The following is a 26,595-nucleotide window of genomic DNA, read 5'->3' on the forward strand; positions in this document are numbered from 1 at the left end:
TCCCTGGGGTCATGGTGAGGGTTAACCCTGTCCCTGGGGGTCATGGTGAGGGTTAACCCTGTCCCTGGGGTCATGGTTAAGGTTAACCCTGTCCCTGGGGTCATGGTAACAAGGTAATCACCATCATTGCACAACAAACATGTTGAAATGCCGATGGCGTCTGCTGTGTTGAGGCCTCGTGGATGAAGTGATGACGTCTCCTCTCTCTCTGTCTCTCTCTCTCTCTGTCTCTCTCTCTGTCTCTCTCTCTCTCTGTGTCTCTCTCTTCTCTCTCTGTCTCTCTCTCTCTCTCTCTCTCTCTCTCTCTCTCTCTCTGTCTCTCTCTCTCTCTCTCTCTCTCCTCAGGCGACTACTGTGAGGTGAACGTTTGTCTTCATGGAGGAACGTGCGTGACGGGAGTCGGAGACGAGCCGTTCATCTGCATCTGTGCCGACGGCTTCGGGGGAGACAGCTGCCGCCTGATGGAGAGCGGTACGCCACGGGAAGCTTCTGGAGGGCGCCACGGGAAGCTTCTGGAGGGCGCCACGGGAAGCTTCTGCAGGGCGCCACGGGAAGCTTCTGGATTGCGCCACGGGAAGCTTCTGCAGGGCGCCACGGGAAGCTTCTGGAGGGCGCCACGGGAAGCTTCTGGAGGGCGCCACGGGAAGCTTCTGGATGGCGCCACGGGAAGCTTCTGCAGGGCGCCACGGGAAGCTTCTGGAGGGCGCCACGGGAAGCTTCTGGATTGCGCCACGGGAAGCTTCTGGAGGGCGCCACGAGAAGCTTCTGGAGGGCGCCACAGGAAGCTTCTGGAGGGCGCCACGGGAAGCTTCTGGAGGGCACCACGGGAAGCTTCTGGAGGGCGCCACGAGAAGCTTCTGGAGGGCGCCACGGGAAGCTTCTGGAGGGCGCCACAGGAAGCTTCTGGATGGCGCCACAGGAAGCTTCTGGAGGGCGCCACGGTTACACCAACCTCTCCTTCTCCTTCCTCCCAGGACCCTGCAGCCCAAACCCCTGCAAGAATGAGGGGTCGTGTAAGGTCATCACCCCGACCAGACGAGGAGACGTCTTCAGCGAGTACGTGTGCGAGTGCCAGTCCGGCTTCGAGGGAGTGCACTGCCAGACCGGTGAGACAGACAGACAGACAGACAGACATATTTGTGTCCCACAGGCAGAGTCATACAAACAGCAGAATGGCTCCTCCCCTTCCAGCAGCATGGACACATGCAACATGTACCATCACTTCCTCAGAGGAAGAGGTGTGAGCTATATATATATACAGGACTGTCTCAGAAAATTAGAATATTGTGATAAAGTTCTTTATTTTCTGTAATGCAATTAAAAAAACAAAAATGTCATGCATTCTGGATTCATTACAAATCAACTGAAATATTGCAAGCCTTTTATTCTTTTAATATTGCTGATTATGGCTTACAGCTTAAGAAAACTCAAATATCCTATCTCTAAATATTAGAATATCATGAAAAAGTATACTAGTAGGGTATTAAACAAATCACTTGAATCGTCTAATTAACTCGAAACACCTGGAAACACATTTTCAAATGTTTGATTTTGTTTTGCTGTTATAAATCTTTTTTTTAACTTTGATATTCAAATTTTATGAGATAGGATTTTAGAGATTTCTTAAGCTGTAAGCCATAATCAGCAATATTAAAAGAATAAAAGGCTTGCAATATTTCAGTTGATTTGTAATGAATCCAGAATGCATGACATTTTTGTTTTTTTAATTGCATTACAGAAAATAAAGAACTTTATCACAATATTCTAATTTTCTGAGACAGTCCTGTATATATATATATATATATATTTACACTTACCTGAAATAATCTACTTACTTATATATACCTATATTATACAAATATATAGTTATGATGGATTGTTAGTCGAATAGAAAAACATCTTAATGCAAAAATGTAATACAGATGTTTTTTAGACGTAAACAGAAACAAATATTAGCTGTGTGTTTCATCCCTGACACACACACACACATACACACACACATACAAACACACATACACACACACATACACACACATTGAGCGCCTTAGTTGGCTGTGATTGGCTAGTTGTGTCATCAACAATAAGAGCCCATCTCCTGAACGCATCATCTCACTCTTCCGGTAAGCTCCGGTTGCTCAGCAGCAGCATGACTTCTTCTTCTCTCCCTCCCGCTCCTCTTGCTCAGTGTGTCTCATGTCTAGTTCTCCCTCTGCCTCCCTTCATGATAACGATACATGCAACAAGTGTAGTTTATTTGCAGGTTGGAGGCAGGTCTAAGTGGGTTAGATGCACGGCTCCGCGCCATCGAAGCTCAGACAGCTATGCTAGTTAGCCTGCCCTCTCCCGTAGTCGGCGCGGAGCTACAGTCAGCTGTTAGCTGCTAGCTGCTAGCTGCTAGCTGTTCTCCGGTGGTGCCCGAACAGCCGAGATCGTGGGTAACTGTTCCAGGAGTAGTAAGTCTACACAGAAGCCCGCTGTGCACCAACCACTTCACCTTTCCAACCGGTTTTCCCTGCTCAGCGACACACTGAGGAACACACCCTGGTTATCGGGAGCTCTATAGTCAGGAACGTGACGTTAGCGAAGCCGCGGACCACAGTCGTGTGGCTCCCGGGGGCCAGAGCGGGCGACGTGGAGTCTTGTTTGAAGCTGCTGGCTAAGGACAAGCGGAGATACAGTCAGATTGTAATACACGCCGGTGGTAATGACGCCCGAGCCCGTCGGTCGGAAGTCACTAAAATTAATGTGGAATCCGTGTGTGCTTATGCCAAGACGTTGTGGACACGTCGTTTTCTCTGGCCCTCTCCCCAATGTGCAGACAGACGAATTGTTTAGCCGAATGTCGTCTTTCAACCGCTGGCTGTCGAGGTGCCCAGAGAATAATGTGGGCTACGTAGACAACTGGAAGACTTTCTGGGGAAAGCCTGATGAGGAGAGACGGCATTCATCCCACGTTGGACGGAGCGCGTCTCGTTTCTGCAAACATAACCAAGTTGATCAACGGACAGCCGTATCCATGACAACGCAGGGTTAATGTCATAAAGCAGAAACAGAGTAGCCCCACGCCCCTCACCCAGTGTCCCCCATAGCACATCCCCCCCCCCCGGGGCCTCCCCCCCTCTCACCCAGTGTCCCCCATAGCACATCCCCGGGCATCCCCCTCACCCAGTGTCCCCATAGCACATCCCCCGGGCCTCCCCTCTCACCCAGTGTCCCCATAGCACATCCGCCCCGGGCATCCCCCCTCACCCAGTGTCCCCATAGCACATCCCTCCCGGGCATCCCCCCCTCACCCAGTGTCCCCATAGCACATCCCCCGTGCCTCCCCTCTCACCCAGTGTCCCCATAGCACATCCTCCCAGGGCCTCCCTCTCACCCAGTGTCCCCATAGCACATCCCCCGGGCCTCCCCTCTCACCCAGTGTCCCCATAGCACATCCTCCCCGGGCCTCCCCCTCTCACCCAGTATCCCCATAGCACATCCCCCGGGCCTCCCCTCTCACCCAGTGTCCCCATAGCACATCCCTCCCCGGGCCTCCCCTCACCCAGTGTCCCCATAGCACATCCTCCCCGGGCCTCCCTCACCCAGTATCCCCATAGCACATCCTCCCGGGCCTCCCTCTCACCCAGTGTCCCCATAGCACATCCCTCCCCGGGCCTCCCCTCACCCAGTGTCCCCATAGCACATCCTCCCCGGGCCTCCCTCTCACCCAGTGTCCCCATAGCACATCCTCCCCGGGCCTCCCTCACCCAGTGTCCCCATAGCACATCCTCCCGGGGCCTCCCCCCCTCACCCAGTGTCCCCCATAGCACATTCAATTCAATTCAATTCAGTTTATTTGTATAGCCCAATTTCACAAATTACAAATTTGTCTCGGAGTGCTTTACAATCTGTACACATAGACATCCCTGCCCCAAAACCTCACATCGGACCAGGAAAAACTCCCAAATAACCCTTCAGGGGGGAAAAAAAGGGAAGAAACCTGCAGGAGAGCAACAGAGGAGGATCCCTCTCCTAGGATGGACAGATGCAATAGATGTAATGTGTACAGAAGGACAGATTTAGAGTTAAAATACATTCAATGAATATGACAGAGTGTATGAATAGTTCATAGTAGGCATATTCCACGATGGAGACCTCCACGATCCATCAGGCAGATGGCGGTGGGGAGGAGGAGTGGGCGGAGTCTCAACAGGACAGTGGCGTAGTCATGAGCAGGAATTCCACGACCCAGACGATCCATCAGGCAGATAGATCTATGCCGTCTCATAGGGTCCGATGACCCCATGAGACGAAAGTCAAAAGGACTTCCGGGAGAAAGCAGAGTTAGTAACGTGTGATTGAGAGATGAAAATTCATCCTTAAGGAGAGAAAAAGAGGAGATAGGTACTCAGTGCATCCTAAAACGTCCCCGGCAGCTATAAGCCTATAGCAGCATATCGAGGTGCTGGACCAGGGCAAACCTGATTCAGCCCTAACTATAAGCTCTGTCAAAGAGGAAGGTCTTAAGTCTACTCTTAAACGAGGTGACTGTGTCTGCCTCCCGGACTGAAATTGGAAGCTGGTTCCATAAAAGAGGAGCTTGATAACTAAAGGCTCTGGCTCCCATTCTACTTTTTAAGACTCTAGGAACTACAAGTAGTCCCGCATTTAGTGAGCGTAGTTCTCTAGTGGGGCAATATGGTACGACAAGCTCCTTAAGATATGATGGAGCATCACCAATCAAGGCTTTGTAGGTTAAGAGAAGAATTTTAAAAGTGATTCTTGATTTTACTGGGAGCCAGTGCAGAGCAGCTAGTGCAGGAGTGATGTGATCTCTTTTCTTAGTTTTAGTGAGAACACGAGCTGCAGCATTCTGGATCAACTGGAGGGACCTAAGAGATTTATTAGAGCAGCCTGCTAATAAGGAGTTGCAGTAATCCAGTCTCAAGTAACGAACGTGAACCAATTTTTCTGCATCTTTTGAGACAAGATGTGCCTGATTTTTGAAATATTACGTAGATGAAAGAATGCAGTCCTTGAGATTTGCTTTACGTGGGAGTTAAAGGACAAGTCCCGATCAAAGATAACGCCAAGATTCTTTACAGTGGTGTTGGATGCCAGGGCAATGCCGTCTACAGAATCCACATCACCAGATAATTGATCTCTGAGGTGCTCAGGGCCGATTAAAATTACTTCGGTTTTGTCTGAGTTTAACATCAAGAAGTTGCAGGTCATCCATGTTTTTATGTCTTTAAGACATGCTTGAATTTTACCGAGTTGGTTGCTCTCCTCTGGTTTTATCGATAGATATAGTTGAGTGTCATCTGCATAACAATGAAAGTTTATGGAGTGTTTCCTGATAATATTGCCCAAAGGAAGCATGTATAAGGTAAATAAAATTGGTCCAAGCACAGAACCTTGTGGAACTCCGTGATTAACGTTGGTGGTTATCGAGGCGTCATCGTTTACAAATACAAACTGAGATCGATCTGATAAATAGGATTTAAACCAAATTAGTGCCGTGCCTGAAATGCCAATCGACTGCTCCAGTCTCTGTAACAGGATGTCATGGTCAATGGTGTCGAATGCAGCACTAAGGTCTAACAAGACCAGGACAGAGAGGAGTCCTTTATCTGCTGCCATTAAGAGGTCATTTGTAATTTTCACCAGTGCCGTCTCGGTGCTGTGGTGTTTTCTAAATCCTGATTGAAATTTCTCAAATAAACTATTATGATGTAGAAAGTCGCACAACTGATTTGCGACCACTTTCTCAAGGATCTTGGAGAGGAAGGGAGGTTAGAGATCGGTCTGTAGTTAGCCAATACCTCTGGATCCAGAGTGGGCTTCTTCAGGAGAGGTTTAATAACAGCCACCTTGAAGGAGTGTGGTACGTGGCCTGTTAGCAGAGACACATTGATAATATCTAATAGAGAGCCGCCAATTAAAGGCAAAACGTCTTTAAGCAGCCTCGTCGGGATGGGGTCCAAGAGACAGGTAGACGTGTTCAAGTAGAAACCGTTGAAAATAATTGGTCACGGTTGATAGGAGAAAATCCTCCAAATATACACCAGGGCATACAGCGGTTTCCAAGGCCATTCCACTTGAGGACAGATTGGCACTGGTTATGGGCAAGAGATTATTAATCTTGTCCCTAATAGTTAAAATCTTTTCATTAAAGAAGTTCATAAAGTCATTACCACTAAGGTTTATAGGAATGCTCGGCTCCACAGAGCTGTGACTCTCTGTCAGCCTGGCTACAGTGCTGAAGAGAAACCTGGGGTTGTTTTATTTATTTCTATTATTGATGAGTAATAGGCTGCTCTGGCATTACGGAGGGCCTTCTTATATGTTTTAAGACTATCTCGCCAAACTAAGCGGGATTCTTCGAGATTAGTTGAACGCCATATGCGTTCAAGCTTTCGTGACATTTGCTTCAGTTTGCGGGTCTGAGGGTTATACCAGGGAGCAAACCTCCTCTTCCTCACTGTCTTCTTCTTCAGAGGGACTATCGAGTCCAGTGTCATTCTCAGAGAGCCTATGGCACTGTCAACAAGATGATCAATCTGGGACGGACTAAAGTTAGACCAGGAGTCCTCTGTTATATTGAGACGTGGTATCGAATCAAATACAGAAGGAATCGCTTTAAATTTAGCTACAGCACTATCAGTTAGACATCTAGTGTAGAAACTTTTGACTAACGGAGTACACTCCGTAGTATAAATTCAAAAGTTATGAGGTTGTGGTCTGACAGAAGAGGATTCTGTGGGAAGACGTTCAAATGCTCAATGTCAACGCCATAAGTAAGAACAAGATCAAGCGTGTGGCCAAAGCTGTGAGTGGGTTTCTGTACTCTGACAGAAGCCAATCGAGTCCAACAAGGAGATGAATGCAGCACTAAGGCAATCATTATCAACATCCACATGGATATTAAAATCTCCAACAATAATAACTTTATCGGTTTTAAGAACCAAACTTGATATAAATTCTGAGAATTCAGATATAAACTCTGAATATGGACCTGGTGGCCGGTACAGAATCACAACTCGAATTGGCTGTAGTGTTTTCCAGGTTGGATGTGAAAGACTAAGAACAAGGCTTTCAAATGAGGTGTAGTGTAATTTTGGTTGAGGATTAATTAATAGGCTCGATTCAAAGATGGCTGCTACTCCACCTCCTCGACCGGTGCCTCGAGGAATGTGAGTATTAATATGACTTGGAGGAGTCGATTCATTCAGGCAGACATATTCTTCATGGCTCAGCCAGGTTTCAGTTAGGCAACATAAATCAATGTGATTATCTGATATTAAATCATTCAGTAACACAGCTTTAGATGACAGAGATCGAATATTTAGGAGACCACATTTAATAGACCTATTTTGTTGCACTGCTGAAATAATTGTGTTAACTTGTATAAGGTTATTGTGTACGACTCCTCTTCTGCTTACTTTTGATTTATTTAATTGAAGTGGCCGTGGGACAGACACAGTCTCTACTCTAAAGTCAAGGGTGGGTAACTGCTCGAATGGAAGAGCAGAGAAGGGTGTTAAACTACAACTCTGCTCCCGGTTCCTGATCTGAACCCTGGGTTGTCATAGATTAAGTCCGGTGATCAACTTGGTCATATTCGCAGAAATGAGACGCTCCGTCCAACGTGGGATGAATGCCGCCTCCTCATCAGATCAGGTTTTCCCAGAAAGTCTTCCAGTTGTCTCGTAGCCCACATTATTCGCTGGGCACCACCTCGACAGCCAGCGGTTGAAAGACGACATTCCGCTATACAATTCGTCTGTCTGCAAATTTGGGAGAGGGCCAGAGAAAATTACGGTGACCGACGACGCCTTGGCATAAGCACACACGATTCCACATTAATTTTAGTGACTTCCGACCGCGGGCTCAAGGCGTCATTACCACCGCGTGTATTACAATCTGACTGTATCTCCGCTTATCCTTAGCCAGCAGCTTCAAACAAGACTCCACGTCACCGCTCTGGCCCCGGAGGCACACGACTCTGGTCCGTGGCTTCGCTATTTTCACGTTCCTGACTATAGAGCTCCCGATAACCAGGGTGTGTTCCTCAGCGGGTGTGTCGCTGAGCAGGAAAACTGGTTCAAACGTGAAGTGGTTGGTGCACAGCGGGCTTCTGTGTAGACTTACTACTCCTGCGAACAGTTACCCAACCATCCGGCTGCACGGTTACCGCGGGCACAGCTAACAGCTGACTGTAGCTCGCGCCGACTACGGAGAGGGCGGGCTAACTAGCATAGCTGTCTGAGCTTCGATAGCGCGGAGCCGTGCATCTAACCCACTTAGACCTGCCTCCAACCTAGCAAATAAACTACACTTGTTGCATGTATCGTTATCATTAAGGGAGGCAGGGGGATAACTATACATGAGACACACTGAGCAAGAGGGAGCGGGAGGGAGAGAAGAAGAAGTCATGCTCGCTGTTGAGCTGGCAACCAGAGCTTACCGGAAGAGTGAGATGATGCGTTCAGGAGCAGCTGGGAAAATCAGCCTCCCCCCCTCACCCAGTGTCCCCCATAGCACATCCCCCCCCCAGGGCCTCCCCCCCTCTCACCCAGTGTCCCCCATAGCACATCCCTCCCGGGCCTCCCCTCTCACCCAGTGTCCCCATAGCACATCCCCCAGGGCCTCCCCTTTCACCCAGTGTCCCCATAGCACATCCCCCAGGGCCTCCCCCTTTCACCCAGTGTCCCCATAGCACATCCCCCAGGGCCTCCCCTCTCACCCAGTGTCCCCATAGCACATCCCCCCAGGGCCTCGCCCCTCTCACCCAGTGTCCCCCATAGCACATCCCCCAGGGCCTCCCCCTTTCACCCAGTGTCCCCATAGCACATCCCCCAGGGCCTCCCTTTCACCCAGTGTCCCACATAGCACATCCCCCAGGGCCTCCCCTCTCACCCAGTGTCCCCATAGCACATCCCCCAGGGCCTCCCCCTCTCACCCAGTGTCCCATAGCACATCCCCAGGGCCTCCCCTCTCACCCAGTGTCCCCATAGCACATCCCCCAGGGCCTCCCCCTCTCACCCAGTGTCCCCATAGCACATCCCCCCAGGGCCTCCCCCTCACCCAGTGTCCCCATAGCACATCCCCCCAGGGCCTCCCTTTCACCCAGTGTCCCCATAGCACATCCCCCAGGGCCTCCCCTCTCACCCAGTGTCCCCCATAGCACATCCTCCCAGGCCTCCCCTCACCCAGTGTCCCCCATACCACATCCCTCCCCGGGCCTCCCCTCTCACCCAGTGTCCCCATAGCACATCCCTCCCGGGCCTCCCTCTCACCCAGTCCCTCCCAGAGCTCCATAGAGACTGCGTCTGTCCCACGGCCACTTCAACTTAAATTAATTATATCAAAAGTAAGCAGAAGAGGAGTCGTACACAATAACCTTATACAAGTTAACACCATTATTTCAGCAGTGCAACAAAACAGGACTATTAAATGTGGTCTCCTAAATATTAGATCTCTGTCATCTAAAGCTGTGTTACTAAATGATTTAATATCAGATTATCACATTGATTTATGTTGTCTAACTGAAACCTGGCTGAGCCATGAAGAATATGTCTGCCTGAATGAATCGACTCCTCCAAGTCATATTAATACTCACATTCCTCGAGGCACCGGTCGAGGAGGTGGAGTAACCATCTTTGAATCGAGCCTATTAATTAATCCTAAACCTAAATTACACTACACCTCATTTGAAAGCCTTGTTCTTAGTCTTTCACATCCAACTTGGAAAACACTACAGCCAATTCTATTTGTGATTCTGTACCAGCCACCAGGTCCATATTCAGAGTTCTTATCTGAATTCTCAGAATGTATATCAAGTTTGGTTCTTAAAACTGATAAAGTTATTATTGTAGGAGATTTTAATATCCATGTGGATGTTGATAATGATTGCCTAGGTGCTGCATTCATCTCCTTGTTGGACTCGATTGGCTTCTGCCAGAGAGTACAGAAACCCACTCACAGCTTTGGCCACACGCTTGATCTTGTTCTTACTTATGGCGTTGACATTGAGCGTTTGAAGGTCTTCCCACAGAATCCTCTTCTGTCAGACCACAACCTCATAACTTTTGAATTTATACTTCCGGAGTGTACTCCGTTAGTCAAAAGTTTCTACACCAGATGTCTAACTGACAGTGCTGTAGCTAAATTTAAAGAAGTGATTCCTTCTGCATTTGATTCGATACCACATCTCAATATAACAGAGGACTCCTGGTCTAACTTTAGTCCAGGTCTCAATATAACAGAGGACTCCTAGTCTAACTTTAGTCCGTCCCAGATTGATCATCTTGTTGACAGTGCCATAGGCTCTCTGAGAATGACACTGGACTCGATAGCCCCTCTGAAGAAGAAGACAGTGAGGAAGAGGAGGTTTGCTCCCTGGTATAACCCTCAGACCCGCAAACTAAAGCAAACATCACGAAAGCATATGGCGTTCAACTAATCTGGAAGAATCCCGCTTAGTTTGGCGAGATAGTCTTAAAACTTATAAGAAGGCCCCCCGTAATGCCAGAGCTGCCTATTACTCATCAGTAATAGAGAAAAATAAGAACAACCCCAGGTTTCTCTTCAGCACTGTAGCCAGGCTGACAGAGAGTCACAGCTCTGTGGAGCCGAGTATTCCTATAGACCTTAGTGGTAATGACTTTATGAACTTCTTTAATGAAAAGATTTTAACTATTAGAGGCAAGATTAATAATCTCTTGCCCTTAACCAGTGCCAATCTGTCCTCAAGTGGAATGGCCTTGGAAACCACTGTATGCCCTGGTGTATATTTGGAGGGCTTTTCTCCCATCAACCGTGACCAATTATCTTCAACGGTTTTACTTCTAACACGTCTACCTGTCTCCTGGACCCCGTCTACCTGTCTCTAGGACCCCGACTACCTGTCTCTAGACCCCGTCTACCTGTCTCCTGGACCCCGTCTACCTGTCTCTAGACCCCATCTACCTGTCTCTTGGACCCCGTCTACCTGTCTCTTGGACCCCGTCTACCTGTCTCTTGGACCCCATCTACCTGTCTCTAGGACCCCGTCTACCTGTCTCTTGGACCCCGTCTACCTGTCTCTAGGACCCCATCTACCTGTCTCTTGGACCCCGTCTACCTGTCTCTTGGACCCCGTCTACCTGTCTCTTGGACCCGTCTACCTGTCTCTTGGACCCCGTCTACCTGTCTCTAGGACCCCGTCTACCTGTCTCTAGGACCCCGTCTACCTGTCTCTTGGACCCCGTCTACCTGTCTCTAGGACCCTGTCTACCTGTCTCTAGGACCCCGTCTACCTGTCTCTTGGACCCCGTCTACCTGTCTCTTGGACCCCGTCTACCTGTCTCTTGGACCCCATCCCGACGAGGCTGCTTAAAGACGTTTTGCCTTTAATTAGCAGCTCTCTATTAGATATTATCAATGTGTCTCTGCTAACAGGCCACGTACCACACTCCTTCAAAGTGTCTGTTATTAAACCTCTCCTGAAGAAGCCCACTCTGGATCCAGAGGTGTTGGCTAACTACAGACCGATCTCTAACCTCCCCTTCCTCTCCAAGATCCTTGAGAAAGTGGTCGCAAATCAGTTGTGCGACTTTCTACATCATAATAGTTTATTTGAGAAATTTCAATCAGGATTTAGAAAACACCACAGCACCGAGACAGCACTGGTGAACATTACAAATGACCTCTTAATGGCAGCAGATAAAGGACTCCTCTCTGTAATGGTCTAGTTAGACCTTAGTGCTGATAGAGGACTCCTCTCTGTACTGGTCTTGTTAGACCTTAGTGCTGATAGAGGACTCCTCTCTGTACTGGTCTTGTTAGACCTTAGTGCTGATAGAGGACTCATCTCTGTACTGGTCTTGTTAGACCTTAGTGCTGATAGAGGACTCCTCTCTGTACTGGTCTTGTTAGACCTTAGTCCGGATAGAGGACTCATCTCTGTACTGGTCTTGTTAGACCTTAGTGCTGATAGAGGACTCCTCTCTGTACTGGTCTTGTTAGACCTTAGTGCTGATAGAGGACTCCTCTCTGTACTGGTCTTGTTAGACCTTAGTGCTGATAGAGGACTCCTCTCTGTACTGGTCTTGTTAGACCTTAGTGCTGATAGAGGACTCATCTCTGTACTGGTCTTGTTAGACCTTAGTGCTGATAGAGGACTCCTCTCTGTACTGGTCTTGTTAGACCTTAGTGCTGATAGAGGACTCATCTCTGTACTGGTCTTGTTAGACCTTAGTGCTGCATTCGACACATGCTTCCTTTGGGCAATATTATCAGGAAACACTCCATAAACTTTAATTGTTATGCAGATGATACTCAACTATATCTATCGATAAAACCAGAGGAGAGCAACCAACTCGGTAAAATTCAAGCATGTCTTAAAGACATAAAAACATGGATGACCTGCAACTTCTTGATGTTAAACTCAGACAAAACAGAAGTAATTTTAATCGGCCCTGAGCACCTCAGAGATCAATTATCTGGTGATGTGGTTTCTGTAGACGGCATTGCCCTGGCATCCAATACCACTGTAAAGAATCTTGCCGTTATCTTTGATCGGGACTTGTCCTTTAACTCCCACGTAAAGCAAATCTCAAGGACTGCATTCTTTCATCTACGTAATATTTCAAAAATCAGGCACATCTTGTCTCAAAAAGATGCAGAAAAATTGGTTCACGCGTTCGTTACTTCGAGACTGGATTACTGCAACTCCTTATTATCAGGCTGCTCTATAAGTCTCTTAAGTCAACTCCTTATTATCAGGCTGCTCTATAAGTCTCTATAGTCAACTCCTTATGATCAGGCTGCTCTATAAGTCTCTTAAGTCAACTCCTTATGATCAGGCTGCTCTATAAGTCTCTATAGTCAACTCCTTATTATCAGGCTGCTCTATAAATCTCTTAGGTCAACTCCTTATTATCAGGCTGCTCTAATAAGTCTCTTAAGTCAACTCCTTATTATCAGGCTGCTCTATAAGTCTCTATAGTCAACTCCTTATGATCAGGCTGCTCTATAAGTCTCTTAGGTCAACTCCTTATTATCAGGCTGCTCTATAAGTCTCTTAGGTCAACTCCTTATTATCAGGCTGCTCTAAGTCTCTATAGTCAACTCCTTATGATCAGGCTGCTCTATAAGTCTCTTAGGTCCCTCCAGTTGATCCAGAATGCTGCAGCTCGTGTTCTCACTAAAACTAAGAAAAGAGATCACATCACTCCTGCACTAGCTGCTCTACACTGGCTACCCATAAAATCAAGAATCACTTTTAAAATTCTTCTCTTAACCTACAAAGCCTTGATTGGTGATGCACCATCATATCTAAAGGAGCTTGTAGTACCATATTGCCCCACTAGAGAGCTACGCTCACTAAATACGGGACTACTTGTAGTTCCTGGAGTCTTAAAAAGTAGAATGGGAGCCAGAGCCTTTAGTTATCAAGCTCCTCTTCTATGGAACCAGCTTCCACCTTCAGTCCGGGAGGCAGACACAGTCACCTCGTTTAAGAGTAGACTGAAGACCTTCCTCTTTGACAGAGCTTATAGTTAGGGCTGAATCAGGTTCACCTGGTCCAGCCCCTTGATATGCTGCTATAGGCTGATAGCTGCTGGGGGACGTTTAGGATGCACTGAGTACCTATCTCCTCTTTTCTCTCCTTAAGGATGAATTTTCATCTCTCAATCACACGTTACTCACTCTGCTTTCTCCCCGGAGTCCTTTTGACTTCACGTCTCATGGGGTCATCGGACCCTATGAGACGGCATAGATCCTATCTGCTGATGGAGCATCGAGGTCTGGGTCGTGGAATTCCTGCTCCTGACTACGCCACTGTCCTGTTGAGACTCCGCCCACTGTTGAGACTCCGCCCACCGCCATCTGCCTGATGGATCGTGGAGGTCTCCATCGTGGAATATGCCTACTATGAACTATTCATCCACTCTGTCACATTCATTGAATGTATTTAACTCTAAATCTGTCCTTCTGGTCACATGACATCTATTGTTCTGTCCATCCTGGAGAGGGATCCTCCTCTGTTGCTCTCCTGAAGGTTTCTTCCCTTTTTTTCCCCCTGAAGGGTTATTTGGGAGTTTTTCCTGGTCCGATGTGAGGTTTTGGGGCAGGGATGTCTATGTGTACAGATTGTAAAGCACTCCGAGACAAATTAGTAATTTGTGAAATTGGGCTTTACAAATAAACTGAATTGAATTGAATTGAACATCCCCTCAGATCCAGTCAAATCATATTTAAAAAACACTGTTTTTGACCAAATCACAAAGTCAATACGAAAAGACATAATAACGTTAAACCACGTAATCCACCTTAAACCACGTAATACACCTTAAACCACGTAATACACCTTAAACCACGTAATACACCTTAAACCATGTAATACACCTAAAACCACGTAATACACATTGAATCACGTAATACACCTTAAACCACGTAATACACCTTGAACCACGTAATACACCTTAAACCACGTAATCCATCTTAAACCATGTAATCCACTGTAAACCATGTAATACACCTAAAACCACGTAATACACCTTAAACCACGTAATACACCTTAAACCACGTAATACACCTTAAACCACGTAATCCACTTTAAACCATGTAATACACTTTAAACCACGTAATACACCTTAAACCACGTAATACACCTTAAACCATGTAATACACCTTAAACCATGTAATCCACTTTAAACCACGTTGTACACCTTAAACCACGTAATCCACCTAAAACCATGTAATCCACTTTAAACCACGTTGTACACCTTAAACCATGTAATACACCTTAAACCACGTAATCCACCTTAAACCACATCATACACCTTAAATCACGTAATCCACCTTAAACCACGTCGTACACCTTAAACCGCGTACACACGGCTAGCGGCTGCAGGCCGAGGGCTCTGCTGCGGAACACTTTGTGTCTCGAGCGTCTGAATAAGTTTTGAAGCATCATCTCATGAAGAGGTGAAACATCTCTGTCGGTCCTTTTATCTCAATCCTCCTCCTTCGCCATGACGTCATGCTGCTCCAGCCTGCCCCCTAGTGGAGAACAGACAGCATCACGTCAGTGTGCCAAAGGGAGACTGTTGCTATGGCTACTGTGGAGGAAGAGAAGGCCTTTGTTTGAGGCCTTAGTAAAGATGTCATTGACTGATTGTTTCTGCAAACAGATATTTAATATATTGTATATGTGACATCCCAGCTGTTGTTCTTATTCGTATACAGTTTGTGGGCTAAGTGATGATGAGTAATGATGTAATGATGATGAATAACCCTCTCGGCCGAGAGGGTTATTGGCTGCAATCTGCCATCCCTCCAGGTCCTGTTCACTTCCAGGTCACTGACCCCTCCCACCCTGGACACTCCCTGTTGGAGCCCCTCCCCTCTGGTGGGAGGGGCTCCAACAGGACAAAGACCACACTCCCTGATGGAGTCCCTCCCCTCTGGTGGGAGGGACTCCAACAGGACAAAGACCACACTCCCTGATGGAGTCCCTCCCCTCTGGTGGGAGGGGCTCCAACAGGACAAAGACCACACTCCCTGATGGAGTCCCTCCCCTCTGGTGGGAGGGGCTCCAACAGGACAAAGACCACACTCCCTGATGGAGTCCCTCCCCTCTGGTGGGAGGGGCTCCATCAGGACAAAGACCACACTCCCTGTTGGAGCCCCTCCCCTCTGGTGGGAGGGGCTCCAACAGGACAAAGACCACACTCCCTGATGGAGTCCCTCCCCTCTGGTGGGAGGGGCTCCAACAGGACAAAGACCACACTCCCTGATGGAGTCCCTCCCCTCTGGTGGGAGGGGCTCCAACAGGACAAAGACCACACTCCCTGTTGGAGCCCCTCCCCTCTGATGGGAGGGGCTCCATCAGGACAAAGACCACACTCCCTGATGGAGTCCCTCCCCTCTGGTGGGAGGGGCTCCATCAGGACAAAGACCACACTCCCTGATGGAGTCCCTCCCCTCTGGTGGGAGGGGCTCCATCAGGACAAAGACACACTCCTGTTGGAGCCCCTCCTCTGGTGGGAGGCTCCATCAGGACAAAGACCACACTCACTGTTGGAGCCCTCCCTCTGGTGGGAGGGGCTCCAACAGGACAAAGACACACTCCTGATGGAGTCCCTCCTCTGGTGGGAGGGCTCCATCAGGACAAAGACACACTCCTGTTGGAGCCCTCCCTCTGGTGGGAGGGGCTCCAACAGGACAAAGACCACACTCCTGATGGAGTCCCTCCTCTGGTGGGAGGGGCTCCAACAGGACAAAGACCACACTCCCTGATGGTGTACCTCCCCTCTGGCGGGAGGGGCTCCAACAGGACAAAGACCACACTCCCTGTTGGAGCCCCTCCCCTCTGATGGGAGGGGCTCCATCAGGACAAAGACCACACTCCCTGATGGAGTCCCTCCCTCTGGTGGGAGGGCTCCATCAGGACAAAGACCACACTCCTGATGGAGTCCCTCCTCTGGTGGGAGGGCTCCATCAGGACAAAGACACACTCCCTGTTGGAGCCCTCCTCTGGTGGGAGGGCTCCATCAGGACAAAGACCACACTCCTGTTGGAGCCCTCCTCTGGTGGGAGGGGCCCAACAGGACAAAGACTACACTCCTGATGGAGTCCCTCCCTCTGGTGGGAGGGCTCCATCAGACAAAGACACACTCCTGTTGGAGCCCTCCCTCTGGTGGGAGGGGCTCCAACAGGACAAAGACCACACTCCCTGATGGAGTCCCTCCCCTCTGGTGGGAGGGGCTCCATCAGGACAAAGACCACACTCCCTGATGAGGGGAGAGAAGCTCCTCACATCTCGTGTGAATGTTCAGATTCATGGAACACAACTATAATCATCAGCCGTGACCTTTGACCTCTAGCTGGCTGAGCCTCCTCAGCGCGGCCTCGGGGCGTTTCTGTCCTCGCGAACAATTTAAGAGAAACTGCTCGTGTTAGGGTGGAGACAGTCAGGCTATTGTGACCTCCACCCGCCTCTGTTCTCGCCCTCAGGCCGTTTGAGGTGCACCACATCTCTAACAACATCTTCTTGTGATTCCTGGTGTGAGGATTGAGGCGCGTGTCGCTCTCTCTTCCAGACGTGGACGGCTGCTCCAGCCGGCCCTGCAGGAACGGAGCGGCGTGCCGAGACCTGCAGGGCGACTTCGCGTGCCGATGCGCCTCGCCGTACGTCGGGAAGCAGTGCCAGCTGAGTACGTCCAACTGATCGCTTTGTTTCCCCCAGAAAGGGTTTCAAAAGGTGGACATGAAATATCATTTGAGTATTTTACTCATAATTCTAGTGGTTAGTCACACATAAGTAAATGTTATTTTGAGTGCCTCACATTTCCTGAGGAGCCCTGTGGTTCGTGTGATTCATTCCCGAGAGGTTCAAACACATTGTAACGTGAGCGCCGTGGGCCAGGTTGTGTTTCTCTGCTGGGGATGGAGGGCGGAGCCATCGGGGAGGCCCAGATCTCAGCCTCCTCTTTGCACTACGGCATTCTGGGTCTTCAGCGCTGGGGCCCCGAGTTGGCTGGACTCAACAACCAGGGCCTCGCCAACGCCTGGACGGCGTCCGCCCACGACAGGAACCCCTGGATCGAGGTGGGAGGACCGAGACATTGAATCGAGAGGCCGATAACCGAGAGCGGGGCGGCTGACGGCGTTCCCTCGTGACCGCAGGTCAACATGCAGAAGACCATGCGCCTGACGGGCATCATCACTCAGGGGGCCAGTCGCATGGGCGCGGCGGAGTACGTCAAGGCCTTCAAGGTGGCGAGCAGCTCGGACGGGACCGCGTACACGTCTTACCGAGAGGACGGCCAGCGGGCGGACAAGGTGAGAACGGCCCCCGCATCCACGCCCACCACATCTTCCTCACTATGACCCCGTGCGCCGCAGGTCTTCATCGGCAACACCGACAACGACGGCACCAAGACCAACCTGCTCGACCCCCCCATCCTGGCCCAGTACGTCCGCATCATCCCAGTGGTCTGCCGCCGGGCCTGCACGCTGCGCCTGGAGCTGGTGGGCTGCGAGCTCCACGGTAAACACGGCTTCAATATCTATACACCTAGATATAGATAATGATGCATCTATATATATAGATATCGATATATCTATCTATCTATATAGATATCTATATAGATATAGATATATATATCGATATAAAATACTCCTTGAAGCTTTTTAAAAGTTTCTCTATTATTCTCCGGTTTTGATTCTTCTGGGGTGTCAGACCTTATTTTAACTCCATATGGTGGTTAGAAAATGTTAAACACGGAGCGGAGGAAACACTTCCATGTCCAGGTTCTTCTTCCAACATGTGGAACATTGACTGAGGAACACGGTGGACTCGTTACTCTTCCTCCTGCTGCGTCCTCTTGGGTGTGAAGGATTTGAATCAGTCGCATTCTTCTGGATATTTCTTCAGGAAGTGAATTACCTTGGGTGTCCTCTCTGTCCCTCTTCCCGTCTGCTCTTCATTCAGTGTCTTCCCACGCGGCAGGTTGCTCCGAGCCTCTGGGCATGAAGTCCCGCCTGGTGTCCGACGGGCAGCTGTCGGCCTCCAGCTCGTTCCGGACGTGGGGCGTGGACAGCTTCACGTGGCGCCCTCAGTTCGCCCGGCTGGACCGGCGGGGCAAGACCAACGCCTGGTCGCCGGCGCACAACAACCGGTCCGAGTGGCTGCAGGTGAGAGGACGCGCCGCGAGGACGATGGCGCCGCCGCGCCGAGGTTGACTGTCCTCTGGTCCCTCGCCAGGTGGACCTCGAGAAGACGAAGCGCCTCACGGGGATCATCACGCAGGGGGCCAAGGACTTCGGGGTCCTGCAGTTTGTGACGCTCTTCAAAGTGACTCACAGGTACGATGGAGAGACCTGGACCACCGTGGAGCAGGACGGCAGGGACCAGGTCAGACCACCGGCGACTGTCAGACATGGACGAGGACCGTAGAACCAGGACCGTGGGACGAGGACCTTAGAACCAGGACCGTAGAACCAGGACCTTAGAACCACGACCTTAGGATGAGGACCTTAGAACCAGGACCTTAGGACGAGGACCTTAGGACGAGGACCGTGGGACGAGGACCGTAGAACCAGGACCTTAGGATGAGGACCTTAGAACCAGGACCGTGGGACGAGGACCGTAGAACCAGGACCGTAGAACGAGGACCTTAGAATGAGGACCTTAGAACCAGGACCGTGGGACGAGGACCGTAGAACCAGGACCGTAGAACCAGGACCTTAGGATGAGGACCTTAGAACCAGGACATTAGAACCAGGACCGTGGGACGAGGACCGTAGAACCAGGACCGTAGAACCAGGACCGTAGAACCAGGACCTTAGGATGAGGACCTTAGAACCACGACCTTAGGATGAGGACCTTAGAACCAGGACCTTAGAACCAGGACCGTGGGACGAGGACCGTAGAACCAGGACCGTAGAACCAGGACCTTAGGATGAGGACCTTAGAACCAGGACCTTAGAACCAGGACCTTAGAACCAGGACCGTAGGACGAGGACCTTAAAACCAGGACCTTAGGACGAGGACCGTAGAACCAGGCCCGTAGAACCAGGACCGTAGGACGAGGATTGTAGAACCAGGACCTTAGGACGAGGACCGTAGAACCAGGACCGTAGAACCAGGACCTTAGAACCAGGACCGTAGGACGAGGATTGTAGAACCAGGACCCTAGAACCAGGACCGTAGGACGAGGACCTTAGAACCAGGACCTTTAAACGAGGACCTTAGAACCAGGACCTTAGGACGAGGACCTTAGAACCAGGACCGTAGGACGAGGACCTTAGAACCAGGACCTTAGAACCAGGACCTTTAAACGAGGACCTTAGAACCAGGACCTTAGAACCAGGACCTTAGGACGAGGACCTTAGAACCAGGACCGTAGGACGAGGACCTTAGGACCACGACCTTAGAACCAGGACCGTAGGACGGGGACCGTAGAACCAGGACCTTAGAACCAGGACCGTAGGACGGGGACCGTAGAACCAGGACCGTAGAACCAGGACCTTAGAACCACGACCTTAGAACCACGACCTTAGGACCAGGACCTTAGAACCACGACCTTAGAACCAGGACCGTAGGACGAGGACCGTAGAACCAGGACCTTAGGACGAGGACCTTAGAACCAGGACCTTAGAACAAGGACCTTAGAACCAGGATCTTAGGACGAGGACCTTAGAACCAGGACCTTAAGATGAGGACCGTAGGACGAGGACCTTAGAACCTGGACCTTAGGATGAGGACCTTAGAACCAGGCCCTTAGGACGAGGACCTTAGAACCAGGACCTTAGGACCAGGACCTTAGAACCACGACCTTAGAACCAGGACCGTAGGACGAGGACCGTAGAACCAGGACCTTAGGACGAGGATTGTAGAACCAGGACCGTAGGACGAGGATTGTAGAACCAGGACCTTAGGACGAGGACCTTAGAACCAGGACCGTAGGACGAGGATTGTAGAACCAGGACCTTAGAACCAGGACCTTAGAACGAGGACCAGGACCTTAGAACCAGGACCGTGGGACGAGGACCGTAGAACCAGGACCGTAGGACGAGGACCTTAGAACCAGGACCTTAGAACCAGGACCGTAGGACGAGGACCGTAGAACCAGGACCTTAGGACGAGGACCTTAGAACCAGGACCTTAGAACAAGGACCTTAGAACCAGGATCTTAGGACGAGGACCTTAGAACCAGGACCTTAAGATGAGGACCGTAGGACGAGGACCTTAGAACCTGGACCTTAGGATGAGGACCGTAGGACGAGGACCTTAGAACCAGGACCTTAGGACCAGGACCTTAGAACCACGACCTTAGAACCAGGACCGTAGGACGAGGACCGTAGAACCAGGACCGTAGGACGAGGATTGTAGAACCAGGACCTTAAGATGAGGACCGTAGGACGAGGACCTTCGAACCAGGACCTTAGGACCAGGACCTTAGAACCACGACCTTAGAACCAGGACCGTAGGACGAGGACCGTATAACCAGGACCTTAGGACGAGGATTGTAGAACCAGGACCGTAGGACGAGGATTGTAGAACCAGGACCTTAGGACGAGGACCTTAGAACCTGGACCGTAGGACGAGGATTGTAGAACCAGGACCTTAGAACCAGGACCTTAGAACGAGGACCAGGACCTTAGAACCAGGACCGTGGGACGAGGACCGTAGAACCAGGACCGTATGACGAGGACCTTAGAACCAGGACCTTAGAATCAGGACCGTAGGACGAGGATTGTAGAACCAGGACCTTAGAACCAGGACCTTTGGACGAGGACCTTAGAACCAGGACCTTTGGACGAGGACCTTAGAACCAGGACCTTTGGACGAGGACCTTAGAACCAGGACCTTTGGACGAGGACCTTAGAACCAGGACCTTAGGATGAGGACCTTAGAACCAGGACCTTAGAACCAGGACCTTAGAACCAGGACCTTTGGACGAGGACCTTAGAACCAGGACCTTAGGATGAGGACCTTAGAACCACGACCTTAGGATGAGGACCTTAGGACGAGGACCGTGGGACGAGGACCGTAGAACCAGGACCTTAGGATGAGGACCTTAGAACCAGGACCTTAGGATGAGGACCTTAGAACCAGGACCGTAGGACGAGGATTGTAGAACCAGGACCTTAAAACCAGGACCTTAGGACGAGGACCGTAGTACCAGGACCGTAGAACCAGGACCGTAGGATGAGGATTGTAGAACCAGTACCCTAGAACCAGGACCGTAGGACGAGGACCTTAGAACCAGGACCTTAGAACCAGGACCTTAGGACGAGGACCTTAGGACGAGGACCTTAGAACCAGGACCTTAGAACCACGACCTTAGGACCAGGACCTTAGAACCACGACCTTAGAACCAGGACCGTAGGACGAGGACCGTAGAACCAGGACCTTAGGATGAGGACCTTAGAACGAGGACCTTAGAACCAGGATCTTAGAACGAGGACCTTAGAACCAGGACCTTAGAACCAGGATCTTAGGACGAGGACCTTAGAACCAGGACTTTAGAACGAGGACCTTAGAACCAGGATCTTAGGACGAGGACCTTAGAACGAGGACCTTAGAACCAGGATCTTAGGACGAGGACCGTAGAACCAGGACCGTAGGACGAGGATTGTAGAACCAGGACCTTAAAACCAGGACCGTAGAACCAGGACCTTAGAACCAGGACCTTAGGACGAGGATTGTAGAACCAGGACCCTAGAACCAGGACCGTAGGACAAGGACCTTAGAACCAGGACCTTTAAACGAGGACCTTAGAACCAGGACCTTAGAACCAGGACCTTAGGACGAGGACCTTAGAACCAGGACCTTAGAACCAGGACCGTAGGACGAGGACCTTAGAACCAGGACCTTTAAACGAGGACCTTAGAACCAGGACCTTAGAACCAGGACCTTAGAACCAGGACCGTAGGACGAGGACCTTAGGACCACGACCTTAGAACCAGGACCGTAGGACGGGGACCGTAGAATCAGGACCTTAGAACCAGGACCGTAGGACGGGGACCGTAGAACCAGGACCTTAGAACCAGGACCTTAGAACCACGACCTTAGAACCAGGACCTTAGGACGAGGACCTTAGAACCAGGACCTTAGAACCAGGATCTTAGGACGAGGACAATAGGACGAGGACCTTAGAACCTGGACCTTAGGATGAGGACCTTAGAACCAGGCCCTTAGGACGAGGACCTTAGAACCACGACCTTAGGACCAGGACCGTAGGACGAGGACCGTAGAACCAGGACCTTAGGACGAGGATTGTAGAACCAGGACCGTAGGACGAGGATTGTAGAACCAGGACCTTAGGACGAGGACCTTAGAACCAGGACCGTAGGACGAGGATTGTAGAACCAGGACCTTAGAACGAGGACCAGGACCTTAGAACCAGGACCGTGGGACGAGGACCGTAGGACGAGGACCTTAGAACCAGGACCTTAGAACCAGGACCGTAGGACGAGGATTGTAGAACCAGGACCTTAGAACCAGGACCTTTGGACGAGGACCTTAGAACCAGGACCTTTGGACGAGGACCTTAGAACCAGGACCTTAGGATGAGGACCTTAGAACCAGGACCTTAGAACCAGGACCGTAGAACCAGGACCTTAGGATGAGGACCTTAGAACCACGACCTTAGGATGAGGACCTTAGAACGAGGACCGTAGAACCAGGACCTTAGGATGAGGACCTTAGAACCAGGACCGTAGGACGAGGACCTTAGAACCAGGACCTTAGAACCAGGACCGTAGGACGAGGATTGTAGAACCAGGACCTTAAAACCAGGACCTTAGGACGAGGACCGTAGAACCAGGACCGTAGAACGAGGATTGTAGAACCAGTACCCTAGAACCAGGACCGTAGGACGAGGACCTTAGAACCAGGACCTTAGAACGAGGACCTTAGAACCAGGACCTTAGGACGAGGACCTTAGGACGAGGACTTTAGAACCAGGACCTTAGGACGAGGACCTTAGAACCAGGACCGTAGGACGGGGACCGTAGAACCAGGACCTTAGGACGAGGACCCTAGGACCACGACCTTAGAACCAGGACCGTAGAACCAGGACCTTAGAACCAGGACCTTAGAACCACGACCTTCGGACCAGGACCTTAGAACCACGACCTTAGAACCAGGACCGTAGGACGAGGACCGTAGAACCAGGACCTTAAGATGAGGACCTTAGAACCAGGACCTTAGTACGAGGACCTTAGAACCAGGACCTTAGAACCAGGATCTTAGAACGAGGACCTTAGAACCAGGACCTTAGAACCAGGATCTTAGGACGAGGACCTTAGAACCAGGACCTTAGAACGAGGACCTTAGAACCAGGATCTTAGGACGAGGACCTTAGAACCAGGATCTTAGGACGAGGACCTTAGAACCTGGACCTTTGGACGAGGACCTTAGAACCAGGACCTTAGGACGAGGACCTTAGGACGAGGACCGTAGAACCAGGACCTTAGGACGAGGATTGTAGAACCAGGACCGTAGGACGAGGATTGTAGAACCAGGACCGTGGGACGAGGACCTTAGAACCAGGACCTTAGAACCAGGACCTTAGGACGAGGACCTTAGGACGAGGATTGTAGAACCAGGACCTTAGGACGAGGACCTTAGAACCAGGACCTTAGGACGAGGACCTTAGGACCAGGACCTTAGAACCAGGACCGTGGGACGAGGACCGTAGAACCAGGACCGTAGGACGAGGATTGTAGAACCAGGACCTTAGAACCAGGACCTTTGGATGAGGACCTTAGAACCAGGACCTTTGGACGAGGACCTTAGAACCAGGACCTTAGAACCAGGACCTTAGGATGAGGACCTTAGAACCAGGACCTTAGGATGAGGACCTTAGGACCAGGACCTTAGGATGAGGACTGTAGGACCAGGACCTTAGGACGAGGACCTTAGAACCAGGACCTTAGAACGAGGACCTTAGAACCAGGACCTTTGGACGAGGACCTTAGAACCAGGACCTTAGATGAGGACCTTAGAACCAGGACCTTAGGATGAGGACCTTTGGACGAGGACCTTAGAACCAGGACCTTAGAACCAGGACCTTTGGACGAGGACCTTAGAACCAGGACCTTAGGATGAGGACCTTAGAACCAGGACCTTAGGACGAGGACCTTAAACCAGGACCTTTGGATGAGGACCTTTGGACGAGGACCTTAGAACCAGGACCGTAGGATGAGGACCAATAACGACAAAGACGCAAGGATGCTGCTGGAGGTCTGGAGGCCGTCAGAAGACCTGAAGATCTGGTCCATGAGACGAGGTGTGCCCACTTCCTCCTGGTCCTTCAGGTTCTCCTGGTCCTTCTGGTCCTTCAGGTCCTCCTGGTTCTCCTGGTCCTTCTGGTCCTTCTGGTCCTTCTGGTTCTCCTGGTCCTTCTGGTTCTCCAGGTACTCCAGGTCCTTCTGGTACTCCAGGTCCTTCTGGTCCTTCTGGTCCTTCTGGTCCTCCTGGTCCTCCTGGTCCTCCAGGTCCTCCAGGTCCTTCTGGTCCTCCAGGTCCTTCTGGTTCTCCAAGTCCTTCAGGTCCTCCAGGTCCTTCTGGTTCTCCAGGTCCTCCTGGTCTTTCTGGTTCTCCTGGTCCTTCTGGTCCATCTGGTCCTCCAGATCCTTCTGGTCCTCCAGGTCCTTCTGGTTCTTCATGTCCTTCAGGTCCTCCAGGTCCTCCTGGTCCTCCTGGTCCTCCTGGTCCTCCAGGTCCTTCTGGTCCTCCAGGTCCTTCTGGTTCTCCTAGTCCTTCAGGTCCTTCAGGTCCTCCAGGTCCTTCAGGTCCTCCTGGTCCTCCTGGTCCTTCAGGTCCTCCAGGTCCTCCAGGTCCTTCAGGTCCTTCAGGTCCTCATCTCTCACCTTGGTCTAACTTTCCTTTGCAGCTGTTTCAAGGCAACATGGATAACTCCGCCCACGAGAAGAATCTCTTCCAGCCTCCGTTTTCCGCCCGCTACGTCCGCCTGCTGCCCTGGGAGTGGCAGGAGCGCATAACGGTGCGCATGGAGCTGCTGGGCTGCGACGACTAGAGCCTCCTCCACCCATCATCCTCCTTCATCCACCCATCCTCCACCCATCCTCCTCCCTCCTCCACACATCATCCTCCACCCATCCTCCTCCTCCCTCCTCCACCCATCCTCCACCTCCCTCCTCCACCCATCATCCTCCTTCATCCACCCATCCTCCACCCATCCTCCTCCTCCCTCCTCCACCCATCATACTCCTTCATCCACCCATCCTCCTCCTCCCTCCTCCACCCATCATCCTCCTTCATCCACCCATCCTCCTCCTCCCTCCTCCACCCATCCATCCATCCTCCTCCACCACCCAGTTAGTGACTCCACCTTTAGTTTAACAGTTAGTGACTCCACCTTTAGTTTAACAGTTAGTGACTCCACCTTTAGTTTAACAGTTAGTGACTCCACCTTCAGTTTAACAGTTAGTGACTCCACCTTCAGTTTAACAGTTAGTGACTCCACCTTTAGTTTAACAGTTAGTGACTCCACCTTCAGTTTAACAGTTAGTGACTCCACCTTTAGTTTAACAGTTAGTGACTCCACCTTCAGTTTAACAGTTAGTGACTCCACCTTCAGTTTAACAGTTAGTGACTCCACCTTCAGTTTAACAGTTAGTGACTCCACCTTTAGTTTAACAGTTAGTGACTCCACCTTCAGTTTAACAGTTAGTGACTCCACCTTCAGTTTAACAGTTAGTGACTCTTTTAGTTTAACCAGATGACTAATGAGCACACGTGATGCAGGGCCTGTGCAATAATATTTTAGTATTTTGAACAATCCTGAAAGACATAATGTTCAAGAGTGGAAAGTTACATTTTGAGAGAAGTGCAGCTGACCTGTCAATCACATGTTGGACTTTCATGTATTCTTTACACATTTCAGATGAATTCTTGCAAATTGTTTTGTTGCAATAAATAATTTTTACAACAAATGTGAAATTAAAATAGTTTAACATTCTTTAAAAAATATTATTACTATTATGATTCATTGTTGGTCTTCAACTGAGATCTTTTATTAAATATTTTAAAGTTGTATAAAGTCTGTCATGTTACGTCATCGATGAAGAACACGTATG

At 50.3% G+C, this 26,595-nt stretch overlaps 1 protein-coding gene across 3 annotated transcripts in view; it reads left to right on the plus strand.

The window, feature by feature from the left end:
* Positions 1-26,451, plus strand: part of LOC130193295 (lactadherin-like) — a 36,936-nt gene extending 10,485 nt beyond the window's left edge. The window contains exons 2-10 of one of the 3 annotated variants that reach the window (XM_056413771.1): positions 346-471; positions 975-1,106; positions 17,079-17,192; positions 17,405-17,586; positions 17,665-17,820; positions 17,884-18,028; positions 18,473-18,675; positions 18,746-18,895; positions 25,389-26,451. In XM_056413771.1, the coding sequence (XP_056269746.1) occupies positions 346-471; positions 975-1,106; positions 17,079-17,192; positions 17,405-17,586; positions 17,665-17,820; positions 17,884-18,028; positions 18,473-18,675; positions 18,746-18,895; positions 25,389-25,532 (1,352 nt within the window). In that variant the 3' untranslated portion in view covers positions 25,533-26,451. The remainder of the gene's footprint in view (positions 1-345; positions 472-974; positions 1,107-17,078; positions 17,193-17,404; positions 17,587-17,664; positions 17,821-17,883; positions 18,029-18,472; positions 18,676-18,745; positions 18,896-25,388) is intronic. The other 2 variants (XM_056413769.1, XM_056413770.1) reach the window with 2 other exon arrangements.
* The last annotated feature ends 144 nt before the right edge of the window (positions 26,452-26,595 follow it).

Source organism: Pseudoliparis swirei, chromosome 4 (genome assembly GCF_029220125.1).
Source record: "Pseudoliparis swirei isolate HS2019 ecotype Mariana Trench chromosome 4, NWPU_hadal_v1, whole genome shotgun sequence".
Lineage (NCBI taxonomy): Eukaryota > Metazoa > Chordata > Actinopteri > Perciformes > Liparidae > Pseudoliparis > Pseudoliparis swirei.